General features: G+C 37.7%; 3 protein-coding genes and 2 long non-coding RNA genes across 17 annotated transcripts in view; 3 read left to right on the top strand and 2 right to left on the bottom strand.

Annotated features, from left to right (window-relative positions):
* Nucleotides 1-348: 348 nt before the first annotated feature.
* LOC117224650 (uncharacterized) lies at nucleotides 349-6,270 on the bottom strand. 3 transcript variants are annotated; one of them, XR_004491294.2, is made up of 3 exons: nucleotides 6,147-6,270; nucleotides 1,147-5,385; nucleotides 349-1,080 (listed from the first exon to the last, which is right to left on the bottom strand). It is a non-coding gene; the product is annotated as an uncharacterized LOC117224650 (long non-coding RNA). The 3 variants fall into 3 exon arrangements; XR_013034080.1 differs by having other exon boundaries at nucleotides 6,106-6,244; XR_013034079.1 differs by lacking the exon at nucleotides 6,147-6,270 and adding an exon at nucleotides 5,627-5,760.
* On the top strand, nucleotides 1,429-2,555 carry LOC117224649 (ubiquitin-ribosomal protein eS31 fusion protein). Its single transcript, XM_033477754.2, has 3 exons — nucleotides 1,429-1,561; nucleotides 1,622-1,839; nucleotides 1,990-2,555. The coding sequence occupies exons 1-3, from the start codon at nucleotides 1,459-1,461 to the stop codon at nucleotides 2,137-2,139; spliced, it is 471 nt and encodes a 156-aa protein (XP_033333645.1). The 5' UTR covers nucleotides 1,429-1,458; the 3' UTR covers nucleotides 2,140-2,555.
* On the top strand, nucleotides 2,721-3,954 carry LOC117224651 (large ribosomal subunit protein eL20). The gene is made up of 3 exons (XM_033477755.2): nucleotides 2,721-2,825; nucleotides 3,278-3,457; nucleotides 3,538-3,954. Exons 1-3 carry the CDS (start codon nucleotides 2,808-2,810, stop codon nucleotides 3,871-3,873), a joined length of 534 nt encoding a protein of 177 aa, XP_033333646.2. The 5' UTR covers nucleotides 2,721-2,807; the 3' UTR covers nucleotides 3,874-3,954.
* Nucleotides 4,504-10,054, top strand: LOC117224652 (uncharacterized). Of its 3 annotated transcripts, none has more exons than XM_033477756.2 (3): nucleotides 4,504-4,632; nucleotides 6,317-6,681; nucleotides 6,749-8,747. In XM_033477756.2, the coding sequence occupies exons 2-3, from the start codon at nucleotides 6,670-6,672 to the stop codon at nucleotides 8,609-8,611; spliced, it is 1,875 nt and encodes a 624-aa protein (XP_033333647.2). In that variant the 5' UTR covers nucleotides 4,504-4,632; nucleotides 6,317-6,669; the 3' UTR covers nucleotides 8,612-8,747. The 3 variants fall into 3 exon arrangements, 1 of the variants encoding a protein (XP_033333647.2); XR_004491295.2 differs by lacking the exon at nucleotides 4,504-4,632 and adding an exon at nucleotides 8,779-10,054 and having other exon boundaries at nucleotides 6,361-6,681; nucleotides 6,749-8,681; XR_004491296.2 differs by lacking the exon at nucleotides 4,504-4,632 and having other exon boundaries at nucleotides 6,361-6,681; nucleotides 6,749-8,681; nucleotides 8,746-10,054.
* LOC117224655 (uncharacterized) overlaps nucleotides 10,043-17,021 on the bottom strand; it is a 25,408-nt gene continuing 18,429 nt past the window's right edge. For 7 of the 9 annotated variants that reach the window (XR_013034081.1, XR_013034086.1, XR_013034085.1 and 4 more), the window contains 2 exons: nucleotides 16,725-16,938; nucleotides 10,043-16,632 (listed from right to left, as the gene is read on the bottom strand). This is a non-coding gene — a long non-coding RNA (uncharacterized LOC117224655). The remainder of the gene's footprint in view (nucleotides 16,633-16,724; nucleotides 16,939-17,021) is intronic. The other 2 variants (XR_013034087.1, XR_013034082.1) reach the window with 2 other exon arrangements.

The raw sequence follows: 17,021 nt of genomic DNA, 5'->3' as shown, positions 1-17,021 counted from the left end.
CCAATATCATCAATTCTCAAACCAACATATGTATGCGAATACAGAATCACAATAAACGAACATTGAAATCTTTAGATATTCTTATCACAAAATGATGATTCTTTATAATAATATAATATTATATATAATATATAATATTTTATATCGACCCATGTCGAAATAAAATGATATGTTCAATAAAAATCTGTGTTCAGATTAGCTGGGAGGACCGTGCTAGGTAGGATCGATGAATGAACCTGAATGAACCTCAGGATGGAAGTGTATCGAAAAGGCTCATACCGAGATTCGATGTTCGCTTTTGTACGTTTTCGAACGTAGAAAAGAACAACAAGTAAAGGATAGATAAAATTCAATGTGAAACTTTTTTTATTTATCTTTAATAATAATTATTTAGACCGTATCAGACATAGTGTGAATTAATGTAAAGCAAACTCGGCGAGTAGTGGTCGTTATACAGTAAATTCTCTCTAGAAGTCCATGTTACGGTCTTCCTGGGATTGTACCCGTGCTATCCCTACACCTATATGTATACAGGGTGTCCCAAAAATGTCTCGCAATCCAGAAATGGCGGGTTCCTCGGACGCGAAGCGGCCCAGCCAACCAGCACACGAAGTCTAATACCGCTCATTGGCTCGATCGCCTCGCGCCAGTCGAGCTCGCCTCTCATTGGTCACTGTTTTTCGTTAATAACTCGTTAACGGTGCCTCGGAGAAAATTTTTGTAAAGGAAAAAGTTGCTTCAAATGACCCGAGGAACCCGCCACTTTCGGATTGCGAGACATTTTTGGGACATCCTGTACATGAGACCAATTTTAATAAAATTATAGCTTTTGCTACGCTCAAGTATCTTTTTATATATCTTGTTAATGGCGGTTCTTTGTGTGTCCTTATCTTATTCCACAAAAGTAGATAAATTAGCATTATCATCAATAATTTTTTTATATTTACTATAGCCAGGAGGACCATATAGTGCAAATACAACTTTTTTCTGTATATACGCATGATCCTTGTAATTGTATTCAAACCAGACGGGAAGAAGTTCATAAAAATATTGATGACATTCCACCGCAGTTGTTAGCTTCTATATTAAAATATTCTAATATTAGGATGTATTTGGTTAAGAAATGAAAATAAACAAAACGTATACCTTGTTAAAATTATCCATTTCGAATTATTGATGAAGTCTTCTATGCACTGAAAATAAAATAGATTCTTGATCCAATTGATACCTTGTACAAGATGTCATAATTATAAATTCATTTTCGCAACAATTGTTCTGTAATGTACGGAAATGCACTCAAGAGCCGCTAGTCTCTAGCGAGATGTGGCGAATAGGTAGTCTATGGCAGACATGTAGTTCCGCAAGCGGCCACTCGCAGCGTTGGCGTTCTGCGCGAGTTACTGAAAGACTGAGATTGAATTATTCTTTTCTGCAGTTCCACCCGACATCGTCTTCAATATGCAGATTTTCGTAAAAACACTCACTGGGAAGACCATCACTTTAGAGGTTGAGGCTTCAGATACAATAGAAAATGTTAAAGCTAAGATCCAAGATAAGGAAGGTAATATAACATCAGATATATTTAGATTGGATGTGTTTACTAATAAAAATATCATTGCAGGTATTCCGCCAGATCAGCAAAGATTAATCTTTGCTGGTAAACAGCTAGAAGATGGTAGAACCCTTTCAGATTATAATATCCAGAAAGAATCTACTTTACATTTGGTATTACGTCTAAGAGGTGGAGCTAAGAAACGCAAGAAGAAGAATTACTCCACTCCTAAAAAAATCAAGCATAAGAAAAAGAAGGTCAAGCTTGCAGTACTAAAATTCTACAAGGTATATAAATGTTACCTGTAAATCTAATTTAACAAAAATATCTTTAAAAATTAATTGACAGTTTCCGTGATGATATTATCGTAAATTGAAGACGACGAAAGAATATCCCTTCTTAACTTGTAAAGGTTCGACAAATCCTTTATTGTCCAGGTGGATGAGAACGGAAAAATTCACCGATTAAGGAGAGAATGTCCCATGGAACAATGCGGTGCAGGAGTGTTCATGGCAGCAATGGAAGATCGTCATTACTGTGGAAAATGTGGTTACACTCTCGTTTTCAATAAGCCAGAAGATAAATGATGAAATAGCGTTTTATGAGTCTCATGAATGTGACGAGAGTGATGACATAAAGACTGTATTCTTCCTGAACATAGTAATCCTTGTTTATGAAGGCACATCATCTTCTCTGCCATTAAATTCACAAGACGGTAGAAAGTTTAATGATTTATAATCTAATTTTATTCTAGTAGTTTGGTTTCGCTGAGATTGTAATTATTATTATTATTATTTCCATTAATTTGTTTATCGGGTAGAAGCTTCAAGGACGCAAAATGCCTTGTAATAGATCACATGTCGATTTGTATGTGATGAATATTATGTATAATTTACAACATCTGTATAATCGCATACAGAAACCTACACTGTCTGATTAAGTTATAAAAGTGAATGCAATTGTAACTGTAACTATGCTCAATAAAAGTTGAACAATAACTCTAGCCAATACTTTGAATATTTTTCTATACTAAATCCTTTTTACTATTTTTCTAAATTTTCATTTCACGTCAATTTTGGTTACTTTTTTAAATATACATCATATGCATGTGCATATATATTTTGTGCACATGTATGTATACATATATGTATTGTAGCATTTAAAAAGTGAATGGCTACATTTCCGATTCCGACCGAGTGTGTAGCACGAAGTGCCCTCTTTTTCCGGTTTATGGTGATACTGTACGCACGGTATAATGAAAGCCAAAGGAGAAGTAAGTAAATATTACAAATTCCATTAGAAAAACCATAAATATTTCCAGCGGAATTAATATTTTAATCTTGCATATCTTAAAAATTTAACAGAAACAGATAAAACGAAGTTGCACTATGTTTTACATTCTCCTAACCTATAATTCTATGATCACCGACGTCAACACATGTTCGAATTGCATTTAAATGGTAGTAGATAACAGCTAAATAGATCATTAGATAGTGTTAGCAGACTAGATTACTTTTGCATTCTATGTAAAAAATGAGAATATCTTGTCTTCATTCATTCTTGTCTTCAAGGATATTAACAACTTCTTGTACGTCAAAATTAGTTGCTTGCAAACACAATGACTGTGATTTAACTGTGATTACAGTTAATAATTTCACTGCAATAGGTATTGAAGTTACTAAACAAATTTATTACATTAAACAATAACTGTTTTTGTTTTCATAGTTGAAGGAGTTTGAAGTGATCGGTCGTAAATTGCCGACTGAAAAGGAGAAAACCACACCTCTCTATAAAATGAGGATATTTGCGCCTGATGTTATTGTCGCAAAATCCAGATTTTGGTATTTTCTGCGTCAACTGAAAAAATTCAAAAAGTCTACTGGAGAAATTGTATCTCTTAAACAGGTAAGTAAACAATCTAAATGTCGTCTACAACAATTATTAATCGATCGTAATATCACAAATTTTGATGGTTTAACGATTAGATTTCAGAGAAGACACCTATCAAAATTAAGAATTTTGGAATTTGGTTGAGGTACGATTCAAGATCTGGGACTCATAATATGTACAGAGAATACAGAGATCTTTCTGTCAGTGGTGCCGTAACACAATGTTATAGAGATATGGGTGCCCGTCATCGTGCTCGTGCACATTCTATCCAAATCATTAAAGTAGAAATGGTAAAGGCAGCCAACTGCAGGAGACCGCAAGTGAAACAATTTCACGACTCAAAAATCAAATTCCCGTTACCTAAACGTATTCAACACAAGAATCGTATGCCACTCTTCAGTGTTAGAAAACCACGTACCTACTTCCTTTAAAAATATTCAACCGATTGTTTTACACACGAGCATTAAATATGTGTTACTCTAAAGAAAATAAGAGGACGTTTGGTCTAATAATTTGCGTTTTTGATCACTCATCCTATAATATCCAAACTCCTATTCATTGACATGCATATCAGCCAAAGTAACTAATCTAATATTCGATCAGGAGTTTCTGTATGATCAACATCTCTAATGATTCAAAAGTTGTAACAATTTGACAATAAATTTTACAAATCGTCGCAAAAGTGTAAGATAGCCGGGGCACGGGCCACGAAATATACAATATGGGGGTGGTGGTAGGGGCCTTCTCGGCCGAGTTGCTACGCCGTCATCTCAAAGTAAAAACCATTAGCTAAGATATAGCTTATGGGTCTTCGAAAATTTTAATAATTGTAGAAATGATCGTCGTTTCAAGACGTTCGCAAATATACTAGTACGTACTAATATATAATATATAGTAGTATAGTATATAATATATAGTAGTATACTAGCATATAATATATAGTAGTATACTAGCATATAATATACTAGTACGTACTAGTCAAATATCGCGCCACGTGTTTCAGATGGTGCACCAAGCATACGAATGCGCGAAAAGAGTGAGACAAGCTGCATTAGTCGTCGGTGTGACTTGTTTCACTTGTGGTTGTGCTGATATCGTGCTAATACGTTCGGTTTTGACCGTCGCAGGATCTAACTCTTTACGAACCGTGTTGCTCATCGAGCGAGTGTCGTTATGGACGAGAGATATTGGTACGTGTCTTTATTTGTAACATTCTTTCATTCATTGTCAGAGCTTTCATTATTATCGTCAATATTTAGTTCATGATCGCTGTTGCTATCACTATAAATATTGAAACGTTTGATCCAATAAATATATTCGTCATCACTATTATTAATCACCATCGAAACATGTCCTCTTGGAATCTTTTTGGCATCGTGTATGGAACGTTATAAAGTATAAAAAAAAATATATATATATATATATATATATATATAATATACATTCAACGGAAAATATGACTGCAACGCAAAAGATCTCTAATGTGCATGCAAGGAAAGCTACTTATACCCAAGCATATCTTATCACTCGGAAAAACAGCATACGCAAGCCGCTTTATAATATGTGTCCGCAACTGTGAACAGACTTGGGCGGCTATTTGCCGACACTCGTCCGCAATGGGTTTAAGGTTTATCACACTGTACAAAATTATAAAAAGTAAAATATTGACTTTTTGCAAATATACATTTCTCGATGTCAACCGATTCGTATAAGTCCAATATCATTATAATACGTTGCTTGGTTCCAAAACTGTACTAAATAATACTAGGGTCTGTAAATGCACGTTTCTGCCACATAATTTCAGCGACAAAATCAAACTTTTTGTCTGATTTCCTATAGCCACTGTGAAATTCTTGTAGAGCTTCATTCCCCGAACAAGAATCCGAAAACCGAATTGCTCCATCACCCTCGGTTTGTGAGAAAAAACGAACTTTTGTAAGAACCTAAAATTTTCGACAAAAATTAGGTATTGCATGAAAAGTACAAACGCTAGAAAGTTCTAATCGGTCTCAAAAGATAGAGGAAAGTTTTCCGAATATAGTGGCATGCAATTTATTAATTGTTTTTGGTCCTGAATAACTATGAATCGATGTCAAAGTTTAAAAAAAGTGTCGACGTGCGCAGTTTCTCCGCAATATTTTTGTATTTTTTCGAAAAGTTCTTTGTTCAGCACGAAAACTCTACCCGGGATCGGATTCTGTAGACATTTCTGAAGAAGATACGGCCCGGTAGAAGTGTCGGAACGATATACATTTCTAGTAGATCGAAAGAATGTTCGACGGCAACATGTACACGACGTTTTGCCACCATGAGCTTCGCTGCTCGCTTCTCTCTGTCCGACAGGGCTGAGCTCTATGCGTGAAAAGTGGACGACCTTTTCCATCTCGATACATCTCGATACGATCGATAGTTTCAGAAATAAAAATTTCCAAGTACATATCATGCATTTTTGCAAAAATTGACAAAAATAGTAAATGCAGGGCCCTGTATTTTTCAAACAAATTCGGAATTAGCAAAAAATAATGACTTAAGCTCCCCTTAATATCATGTGAACTACATCATATTTTAGTTTCAACAAAATCCCAAACATCAAGGGAAAAAAGTGATCGGTTTTAACGTGGAATGACACCGTTGATCTTTTGTTTTCTTACTGCGTGAAGTACCTGTATTCCAATTTTAAAGTTCACAGAGAAAGTTAGGTTACCCCCATTGTTTTACTGGGTATCCAATATGCAGTGGATCCTGTCTCAACAGTGAATCGTCAGTCAATTAGGGCAAAGAAAACTTTTATATCGACACTCGCTAACGAATCCAGTTGCGTCCTGGAGATATGGTGGAGGAGGACTAACTATTGTAGATAGTTATTTGTTCCAGAAATTCCCTATCGCAAATGGGATTGGTTAATGTCAATGGATTTCCATTGGAATCATCCAATCTCATCTTCTACTCCGCCACTTGGAGCAAATTCTGAGCAGAATTCCTGGGTCAGAAAACTGAGAGGCCTGCCTGAAAGTTACATTATACATATATAATTTCTGCATAAAGTTATATCAGATAACCCACACATGGTTAGATCGTAATCAGATTCTGTACATTAGAGAACGATCAGTGTGAAAATAATCTTATGATTCTATGGAGTTTTTTTAGTTGTACGATCTGTTGTTGAGATCGTGGATCAAGAATCTATTTTATTTTCAGTGCGTAGAAAACTTCACGAATAATTCGAAATGAATCAGCAGGTAAACGTTTTATTTAGTTTCATTTTTTAAACTGAATATGTCATAATATTAGAATATTTTAATGTAGGTGAAAGACTTTGCAGTGAAATATCATCAATTTTTTTATGAACTTCTTCCTGACTGGTTCTTATACGATTACGCAGATCGTACTTATATATATGAAAGAATTGGATTTGCACTATATGGCCCCCCTGACTATGATGAACATAAAGAACTTAATAACGATAATGCTGATTTATGCACGTTTAAAGAATATAATAAAGATGCATGTAAAACCATTACCAAAATATATAAAAAGATACTCCAGTCTAACGGAGGCAATAATTTCATTCAAGTTGGTATCATATATATTGTGGTATTTGATCACGAACAACCAAAAAATTTAACAAATAGTTCTGATAACTGCTTGAATAGGACATTTTTATTACCTATTTTCAAATTAAAATTAAAAGATACTATATTGTATATTGATAATGATGCCAGAGTATATAAAGACTGGGAAGATTATTTGGAGAATAATACACTGCCAAAATGTATGATGATTATACCAAAAGAAGGAATCTATCAATGCAATCCATATCTTCCAGTTACCAAGTGGTCTTCGACTGTATGGATTGAGATCTTACCATCGCCTTCCTGTAAGGCTGTCAAAGCTGTCCTCAAAGTAGTTGACATTTCTTCCAGTGTTGTAGGTATTGGTTCAACTGTAGGACTTGGAGTGGCATCGTTGCTTACTCCTGTTGGACCTATATTAGCTGGTGCAAGTTTAATTGGCTGCGCTGTAAGCGGAGCATGGAACATTGGACGAAGCATAGGGAGATTAGTAGATCGATCTAACCACGTAGAATCTATAAGTCCCACTAATGGCGATGCCTTGTCTGCATATTTTGGAATAGCCAGTTCGGCTTTAGCTATTGGTACAAATGGTGGAGCCATGCTTATGACGAAAGCTATCGCCAGAGGGGCTCGTATTGGTGACATAGCCAAAGTGACCTTCAATTCAGTGGTAATAAGTAATCTTGCAGTTAGTGGATTTGGCATAGCTTTCGAAGGATACCGTTTAATTGATCAGTACCAAACGCAGAAGAAAGTCAACATTCTCGACGTGATGTTGTTCAGTTCGCACATTCTATTTTTCAGCAACTCTTTAATAAAGAGCAAACTTGCTAGCGAGCTTATAGGAGCATCCAGAGGCACTGTCCTTGAGAAATTCAAGAACTTCTTACGTTCCGACCGCTTTGAGCAAGAATACGCCAGAGTTCTTGGCAATAAGAGTAGTTCTACAGGGATAATACACAATCTTAAGAAAATTACCAGTGGAACCGAGTTTCTAAACACTTTCAGCAAAATAGCTAGAAATAAAAGTTACCAGTCAATCTTCTTCGATGGCATGGTCTTACTGAATGGCATCACTCTGTTAGATCCTTTTGTAGTGGCACAAGAATTGTTAACCAGTGGCGTGATATCTCTTGTAAATCCTGAATCATCACTACTCAATAAGCAGATAGTGGCTGGATTGACAACTTCGGTCAAGGATTTATTAAGAGAATTCTATTGGGATAAACCGTCTACGTCGAAGACACAATCTTATAACGTTAAGCAGTTTAGTAGTATGTTTAATGAAATGGCCTTTATGGATAATGCTATGTCAATTCTTAGAATGATGTTCAAAATTGCCACAAAAGTGGTGCAGAATAACTTTGATCCTGCGAGTTGCCTATCGGATGCTATTAAGTTTTTGTGGGAGTATTCCAAGGCGAATCTAAGAGGAAGTGCCACTAAGGCATGTGCTCCTTTGAAAGGCAATCCTTTCCTGTACGACTTATTAACTAAAATTATTGAAAATCTGTACGATTTTGTTGATGATATTGTTTGTGACCTACATTTGGGATTTTCTTCGTACATGATGCACAGTATAAAGGCTACTTGAATTAATCATAGAGACACTATTATCTATAAGATAATTATTGTTATACAGTATTTTTATACTTACAAAAGATGTGAGTCTACATTTATTCTGCTTACATTTTATAGATTGCGAAAATAAATAAATGCATTTTATAGAATTCTGTTGACAAATTCTTTTACTTCCACCAGAGGTGAACAGAGAGATTACTAACGTCCTGGTTTTGATGGTTCCTCCTTGACTCAACGAAACTCACCAAACAACGTATTGCAGGGATTATTTTAGGAAATCCTACGAGGCTCTGTGGTAAAACAAATATAACACTCACGATTTCAATAACAGTAGCAGTAACAGTTCATTTACAAAATAATGACCAGTCTACAAAACACAACAACATCTCACGAATAACGACTACGACAACAATAACGACAATGACTTCGATATCTTTTTTATTCTATTATATATATATTTTTTATTACATATTTATATATTTTTTATTCTAGCACTACAATGTATTCATAGTAATGTTCACCGCTGCTTTTACAGGTAGTTTCGCTCGACCCTGAGTTCATTCTCTCTCTCTCTCTCTCTCTCTCTCTCTCTCTCTCTCTCTCTCTCTCTCTCTCTCTCTCTCTCTCTCTCTCTCTTTTGGGGTTTTTCATGATTTCCCCAAGAGCATATGGATAAATACCAGAAACAGGTGATTTTGGGAATTTAACCGTGGGCGTAGCAGTTGGAATCTATCGTCCCTGGAAACAGTGATATCATCACTGTTTTTCGTTAAGAACTCGCAAACGAAGCCGCGGATCGCATTTTCGCTAAGGAGAAGAAGTTACTTCAAATCACCTCCAGGAACTACTCATTTTCTGTTTGTACAATAATTATGGAATACCCTGTATAATCGCAAATGAGCGGGTAACTCCGTGTGCACTAGTTTCTTTCTTTCACAAGAAGAAATGAAGTTACACCTCGAGCGGTAAATGTATGTCTCTGTAGGTTTGTACCAATTACTGCTTCGAACCAGAAAATGGAATAATTGAATTTTACAACCAAAGTAGATTGGTAAAAGATAGTATGTTACAAGCTTTTTAGTCTAATACACAATTGTATTGAGTGTATTTGTTGTATCGTGCTCTCAGTTTGTCGCAATGAATCGGCGGCGGCTTATAACCTTGTAACGTTGATAGCTGACTTGGAACTAGTCCGTTTTCTGGTCCCGTTTGGGCCTTTGAGAAATGGTAGTGGGGGGTGTCCGTATGTGCCCCGCTTCCAGAGCGTTCGTCGTCGTACCCCTGTGAAAGGTAACTTGTCTCGCGATATACAAAGCGAGGCCTACGGTATGTAATATTGTTACAGATATTGTAATTCTTCTGTATATGGAGACTCTGGATATCTCGTGACTGAGAAAAAAAAAGGGATGCACGTTATAAATCATTAATAAATCTGTAGAGCCAGTTGGTTTCAGAAGTTATTTTATTTCTTGCTGAACTGAATTTAACTTATAATTATATATATTATATATATATATATATATATATATATATATATAACTTATAATTATATATATTATATATATATAACTTATAATTATTTCAGTTATCGGAAATCGAAAATCGTGAACCGGTCCACAAAAGCCGCTTGTTATAATACCGTGTCCTTATCCTATCCATAAACCGTAATCCTGATCAATTTTGTAGCCATCCTCGTAATAGTAATCGTTAAACCCTTGCCGTATTTTCACAAGTCCAACTCGTGATAGAGTCATTCTAGTCATAATAAATCGGAATATTCCATTCTATTGGTCTCAATATTTAGTTATTCCAGTAAATGCAAGCACACAATAAATAAACATCTTTTTTTTGCAAAGAAATGATTGCAATCAAAGAAGTTCTAATTGTTGCAATTGTGAAGATAACGATATGGCAAGGGGTAGTCACACGAAGCGAAGCTACGCAAAGAGTGGGGGCAGGCTACGCATGCGCGGGAGTCCCGCCCAGCGGTGCGGTGTGTCTACAGGGTGGCACCTAAAGAATTCACTCGGTAAATTAGTAGCGCATGCGCCGCCTATCCCCACTCCTTGCGTAGCCACTTTTTGTGAGTCCACTGGTCGCGCAGGAGAGTCCGCGAGCACCGATCAGCTATTGCGATTTCAAAGGTCGTTCCAAGATCTCCTAACTAGCTCGCGGATTCTCCGATCGCTAACCTTCGGCTTTTATGTACACTCGGTCATCCTGAAAAGGCACACGGCCCCAGATGCCTTATCATTTTTGCTTTGTCGCCCTCGTCGTCGTGGCTCTCGTCGTCGGGTCGGTCCATCGCTCGTCCAGTGCTCATGCGCTTTGCATGCGATATGGGCCGCGGGACCTTTAGGGATCTTTAGGTCGTCGTCCACTTTCTGTAGCAGGTGTCTTCGTCGTCGTCGTTGCGCTGCTGGGTCCAACGGATCCGTAGGATCGCCAGGAGCTTCGAGCTCAGAGCTCTCGTGTCATCGTTCCGTCTCATTACAACGTTCATGTTGAATCGTCTGTGCGTTCGAAGTTCTTCCGAGTCCAACCAGCGTCCAAGCGGATCAAGGAAACGTAGCGGCTCGTATCCATGTCGACTAAGATATAATTATTAATATAATTATTAATATAATTCCTTCAGAATTTCTTTTCCGTCGACGTCATGACCCCGGGGGGAGCGTTTCTCTCGTGACCACTTCTCCCGTCGGCAGTTCTTTCGTGGTGAATTTATTTGTAGGGCAATAGCGCGAAATGTGGTACTCATTGCATACTCATTGCGTACTTAATGCATTGGTAACACTTGCGAGCCTTCTTCTGGGCGGGGCACCGCGGGCACCGCAGTTGGTGCACCGTTTCTGGGCGGGGCACCGCGCGCACCGCAGTTGGTGCACCGTTTCTGGGTGGGGCACCGCGCACACCGCAGTTGGTGCACCGTTTCTGGGCGGGGCACCGAGGGCACCGCAGTTGGTGCACCGTTTTTCGTTGCGCCGCTTGTCGGATCTTGTGCCTCCGTAATTTTTCCAAACGGTTCCAGCAGATCGGCGTTCGTTTCGAAACGTCGCATATGTCCTGAAGGAGCCGGAACTGTCTCGTCCAATTATCGAACGAATTTCCTGAACGATCGAAACGATTCCGAGGCTTCGCGATCGCTGTGATACCCACGTGGGCGGTCTCCGAGGTCTCCGAGGTCGCCTCTTCTCCCGTAGACCGCTGCCAGGTTATGTCATAACTTGAACTTGGCGCACGGGGCCCACTTCACGCTGCGTCAGCACTGCCCCCTCTCTCCAGCAGCTCGAGACGTAGCCTCGACATCTTCAACTCGGTACCCTTGCCAAAGATGTCGTACATGTCCGTGCCGTTCTCGACCAGCCTTGCGACCAGTTCTCATCCTTCGTACCGCTCGTGAACGCTTGTCCCGCAGGATCTTCTTAAGCAACACGTGGTCAAATCTTGCAGGTTCCGTGGACCCATATCGTCGCCGTCGTGTCACCATCTCTTGGTATCGTCGTTTCCATCGCGCATTCTCTAGCCGATGGTCCATCCACGATTGTAGACATAGTTGATTTTACAAACTATTCTGACATAAGCATGTCAGATTATTGATATAACCTAAACTCTACAATTATTTCCGTTATAATTATAACATATTATTATTTATAATTATTATATATATAATAATTATTATTATTATTATAACATAATACCGTGTCCTTAGCTACACCACGAATTTTATTCTGTTCCTTTAAATCGGAATAAAATTCCATTCTATTGGCTTCAATATTTAGTTATTCAAGTAAATACATACAGGCGATAAATAAACGTTTCCTTTTTTCTTTTGCAAAGAAATGAAAATATAATCGGGAAACTTCTAATCGTTGCAATTGCGAAGATAACGATACGACAAGGGAGTAACTGCGCAGGTTGATCGGTTACGAATCGCCACCAGTGTAGGCTACGCATGCGTGCGAATCCCGCCCAGCGGTGTGAGTCATTTTATGTTTTATTGCATTGTATCTGCAGCTCTGCGTCATGTCGCCATCGTAGTTCAGATTTCGCCCGGTAGACGCGCCGCTGTGCGGGAACTCCCGTGCATGCGCCGGCTACCCCCACTCCACGCGCAGCCACTTTTCCCAGAGTGCACTGGTCGCTCACGCACGCACACGTTCGACGTGTGTGGAGTTAACGCACACAGAAGAGTCCGTGTGCATCGATCAGCTATTGTGATCTCGGAGGAAATCGTAACTAGCTCGCGGATTCTCCGGTCGTTAACGCTCGACATATACAAATGTAACAGAGATTATTATAATATTATTGTATTGTAATAGATGTTATATATTAATAGTTCGCAGTGCTAGATAAATCTTTTTTATATATACAATGAATAAATATATTTGGAATATAAATGAATTTGTTTCGTTTAACCTGAATATAAAGTCTTTCTGTCTTACAATTTGCTATTGCAGACACATGACTGGCATGAGTGTTAAAAATTGATGATTGTAATCGCGAGTGAACGTTCGTTACAGAAGGTTCGGTTTACATTTACGTTTGGACCACGTTGATTTCAAGGAACGAATGCGTTATACAAGGTATTTCACCTAACGACCACCTTAAATATATCGCTTATTTTCTATGATAGAAAAAATGTCATGAGGAGAAAAATATTCTGTTCAAAGGCGCCAATACGGTGATGGGCCGAATTTTTTTTCTCAAGGTCCGCAGTCTTATAGCATATAAAAAAACAGATCCAACGTGGTGCAACATGTTGACCTTCGTGCGACCTCTAACGAGAAAATCATGAAATGTTTGTCGGTAATCTCGGTGAGCGTTTAGGGACAGTAAATGAAGGAATTGATTACATTTAAAAAAAAACAAAAAGAATAACATAAAAGAAATATAGTTCGGAACGTAGCGCAAGGTAAAAGAAATTAAATTATCCCGACTCGTTCCAGGAGGATCGCCCAATAATCAGGCGATCTCTGAATTACAGCAGGATCGTTAAATAATCAGACGATCTCTGCGGTAAGACAAATTAGCCAAATTAACCGCAAGGCTACCATCGATTTCTTGGCATTAATAAATGAATATATATTCATTTTTATAACCCCCCACCCCCTTGTACACAGGGGGAAGGGGGGTATAAATACTATTATATATATAATACTATATTATGTATTATATATATAATACTATTATATATACATACCGAAATAAAAATTATACTTCTCCGCAACTTCTTTACTCGGGTAATTAGTCCTCGGCTCGTAACAACTTCGACAGTCCTTAGTTTCGCCGAACCTGCCTATCCAGGACGACCAGCGTCAACGCCTCGTTTCGACACCTGTGCTGCTCTCTGCTGAATATTTTCTGTGTAGATTTCTTGAACTGATTGTTTAGGCCCGCGCAGATGTCGGGTTGTAATATACAGAGCAATTGGACAGCAAATATGTTATCATGGGCACGGTTGCTGAAGAGGCTTTGCCTGTGGATTGATACAGGGAACACTTTCAGTGACACTACTCTACGAGGTAGAAGCTTCTTTTGCTAGTAGAATACAGTTCTTGGCGTTGGAAAGTGGGTAACTTTGTAGGTTTGTTTTCTAGAATGTTCTTTTGTCTGCTGTGTAACGGAGTTTTGTGTTTGTGTATGTGGGGGGGGGGGATGTCGAGTAGTGATGTCGTACAGTACACATAGTTATTGTGACTTTATATACATATATATTAAACATATATATTAAATTGTTATTAAACCTACTTACGTTTTTCATCTTGCGTTGCAATAAAATAAGTACAGATTAATAGGCCCAGTTCTATAACGTGTTTGAACACGTAGCGTGTTCACGTAGTAGATATGTGAACTTTGCGAGAAATTAGTTAAATGCAATCATGAATTACCGAAGCCGAATTTATAGCTTGCTGTGAAGGAACCAAAGAAGTGTTATTTTAAGATTAAGATTTAATTATTGTAAAGTTATTTCGAGGTTATTTTATGGTTACTTTAAGGTTTAAGTTTATTTTATGGTTTAAAGTTATTTTAAGGTTTAAGGTTATTTTAATTTTCGGTTAACTTGCAGATATTTTTACCAAACGATTAGTTCAGTTGAAGTTTGATCAAAACGTACAGATTGGTTCAGAAAGTTTTCTCACCCTTCTATTTCCCTCTCTCTCTCTCTCTCTCTCTCTCTCTCTCTCTCTCTCTCTCTCTCTCTCTCTCTCTCTCTCTCTCTCTCTCTGTGTGTGTGTGTGTGTGTGTGTGTGTGTGTGTGTGTGTGTGTGTGTGTGTGTGTGTGTGTAGCCTAACCAGAGTGTGCTAATATTAATTAATCTTTACATGTAGTTATTGTGGTCGTTACTTAGGCTACTTGCCTTTTTTATCTTATGTTACAGTAAAATAACTAATACTGTATATAATTAAATACTAATATAATATTACCATTATTATACTAATATAATTAAATAACTATCGTTGTGATTATTTTTACATTTTCTGCGGAAGATATATTGGTTAACGATATGATCGTGTATTATCGAAATGCTATACGATTCGATAAATTAATTCGTCAAGGTTGTATAAGGTTATAAGTGTAAAATAGAAGTCTGACGACTTTTAGAATGTATATACAGGGTGTTCCAAGAATATCTCGCAGTCCGGAAATGGGGCGTTCCTGAGGCCATTTGAAATATTATTAACGAAAAACAGTGACCAATGAGAGGCGAGCTCAGCTGGCGCGAGGCGACCGAGCCAATGAGCGGAACTGGGCTTCGTGCGCTGGTTGGCTGGGCCGCCTCGCGTCAGCCGTACTCGATTCTTATTGGTCACTGTTTTTCGTTAATAACTCGTTAACGGTGCCTCGAAGAACATTTTTGTAAAGGAAGAAGTTGCTTCAAATGATCCGAGGAACCCGCCATTTCCGGGCGGGTATTATCCGAGAATGTTCAGAAAGGTTTTATTTGTCTCTGAAGACAACATGGATAACGTGTCTAATTCTCATCACTCCAACCATGGAATTGAGGAAGACCCAATCGATACGAGACAATGCGATTTTATCCTTGTGATAACCCATCAGCAAGAAGTCCAACGACAAGTGGAAACACTCTGTTGTCCCAGGGAACTATTAAACGCTAAACCTAAACCATACAATTTGCCTTTGTGGATCGTACCTAAAAAACCTGACGCAGATGGCAACAGACGTTGGCGAATAGCTATTGACTTCCGAGCATCAAGAGCTTCAATACGGTAAAAATGATTTCAGCCGCTAAGACATTAGGTCTTACTTCATGCCCAATGATGAGGACGTTGCCAACGGCATCGCGAAGGCAATCTGCAAGAACGCTGCTATACATTCGCATCATCAGACCTATCTCGCAAACCCGTTGCCGCGAACGTTATGTATCATACGAGAAGAAGATGTAACGGGTCTCTCTCAGAAAAAGGACAATGTCCTCACGTCCAATGGTAAGAACGTGCACGACGGCTTCGCGAAGACAAAGTGCTAAGACGTCGAGTTTTACAAAAAAGTTAGACAGCGATAGCTAGAACATATGAGGAGGTCTTGTGCATATTTAAATGTGTGCGATGGACGCTGGTGAACCAGTTTTTGAAATGAAAATGTTTGTTCATATAAATCCAGATCTATATATCGAGGTCGATGCAAGTTGACCTCTGAAGGGCGTGCTCGAGGAGATGGTAAATGAGAATACTATTATTTACGAACGGATACTTTAAACGGCATGACTTTTTTTGAAAGTTTTTTATTTTTTACTTTTTGTTTCGCAGAGTTTTCAAAGCTCTATAAAATAACTAAGAATGAAATCCGAGTGGAAGAAAAGTATTATTATCAGGACCAATAGGAACTTAAAAACGTATTCGAAGACATAGTAAGTAAATAAACCTTTTACGTGGCTTAGCAGAATATTATAGAAATAATAAAAGAAAAGAAATGTTGTGTGAAATGATTAAGTAAAATAAAAAAATGTAATAAAGATCGTTAATTAAGTAAAATTAAAAAATATGCAATAATAGTAACGATGTGGATCAAATCTGTAACAAAAGAAATAATAATTAATAGTTAAAAATAATAATTAAAAGTAATAAAAAAGATACTAAAGAAAAAGTGGGTGTATCGAACTCACATATTCTTCAATCGAATTCTCGTCTTCAATTTGGAATTTTCTAAACGCTCTGCGCCACTGTCTTACGAATTGCATTCCAGCAACGAAGTTCAGCAATTTATTCCAGCAATGAATACTGTAAAAAAATAATTAGTAAACAATGTCTATTAGTAATTAATTTATTTAGTTACCCTTCATCCTTAAAAATGAGGTCTGGAGTAGAGGTCTGGAAATCCTAAAAGAAAAAGTAGAAAATACAAATTTTTTAAAAAATCATGCCATTTAAATAGTCCGTTTGTAAATAATATATATATTTAC

Source organism: Megalopta genalis, chromosome 9, assembly GCF_051020955.1.
Source record: "Megalopta genalis isolate 19385.01 chromosome 9, iyMegGena1_principal, whole genome shotgun sequence".
Taxonomy (NCBI): Eukaryota; Metazoa; Arthropoda; class Insecta; order Hymenoptera; family Halictidae; genus Megalopta; species Megalopta genalis.
The sequence above is the reverse complement of the archived record's forward strand: the minus strand, read 5'-3'. Positions and strand labels throughout refer to the sequence as shown.

Bases quoted from the DNA above. Each gene is read 5' to 3' on its own strand.
- LOC117224649 (XM_033477754.2), top strand. From the start codon at position 1,459: ATGCAGATTTTCGTAAAAACACTCACTGGGAAGACCATCACTTTAGAG. The intron at 1,562-1,621 runs GTAATATAACAT...ATATCATTGCAG, and splicing joins TAAGATCCAAGATAAGGAAG to GTATTCCGCCAGATCAGCAA. The intron at 1,840-1,989 runs GTATATAAATGT...TTTATTGTCCAG, and splicing joins CAGTACTAAAATTCTACAAG to GTGGATGAGAACGGAAAAAT.
- LOC117224651 (XM_033477755.2), top strand. The intron at 3,458-3,537 runs GTAAGTAAACAA...TTTAACGATTAG, and splicing joins AAATTGTATCTCTTAAACAG to ATTTCAGAGAAGACACCTAT.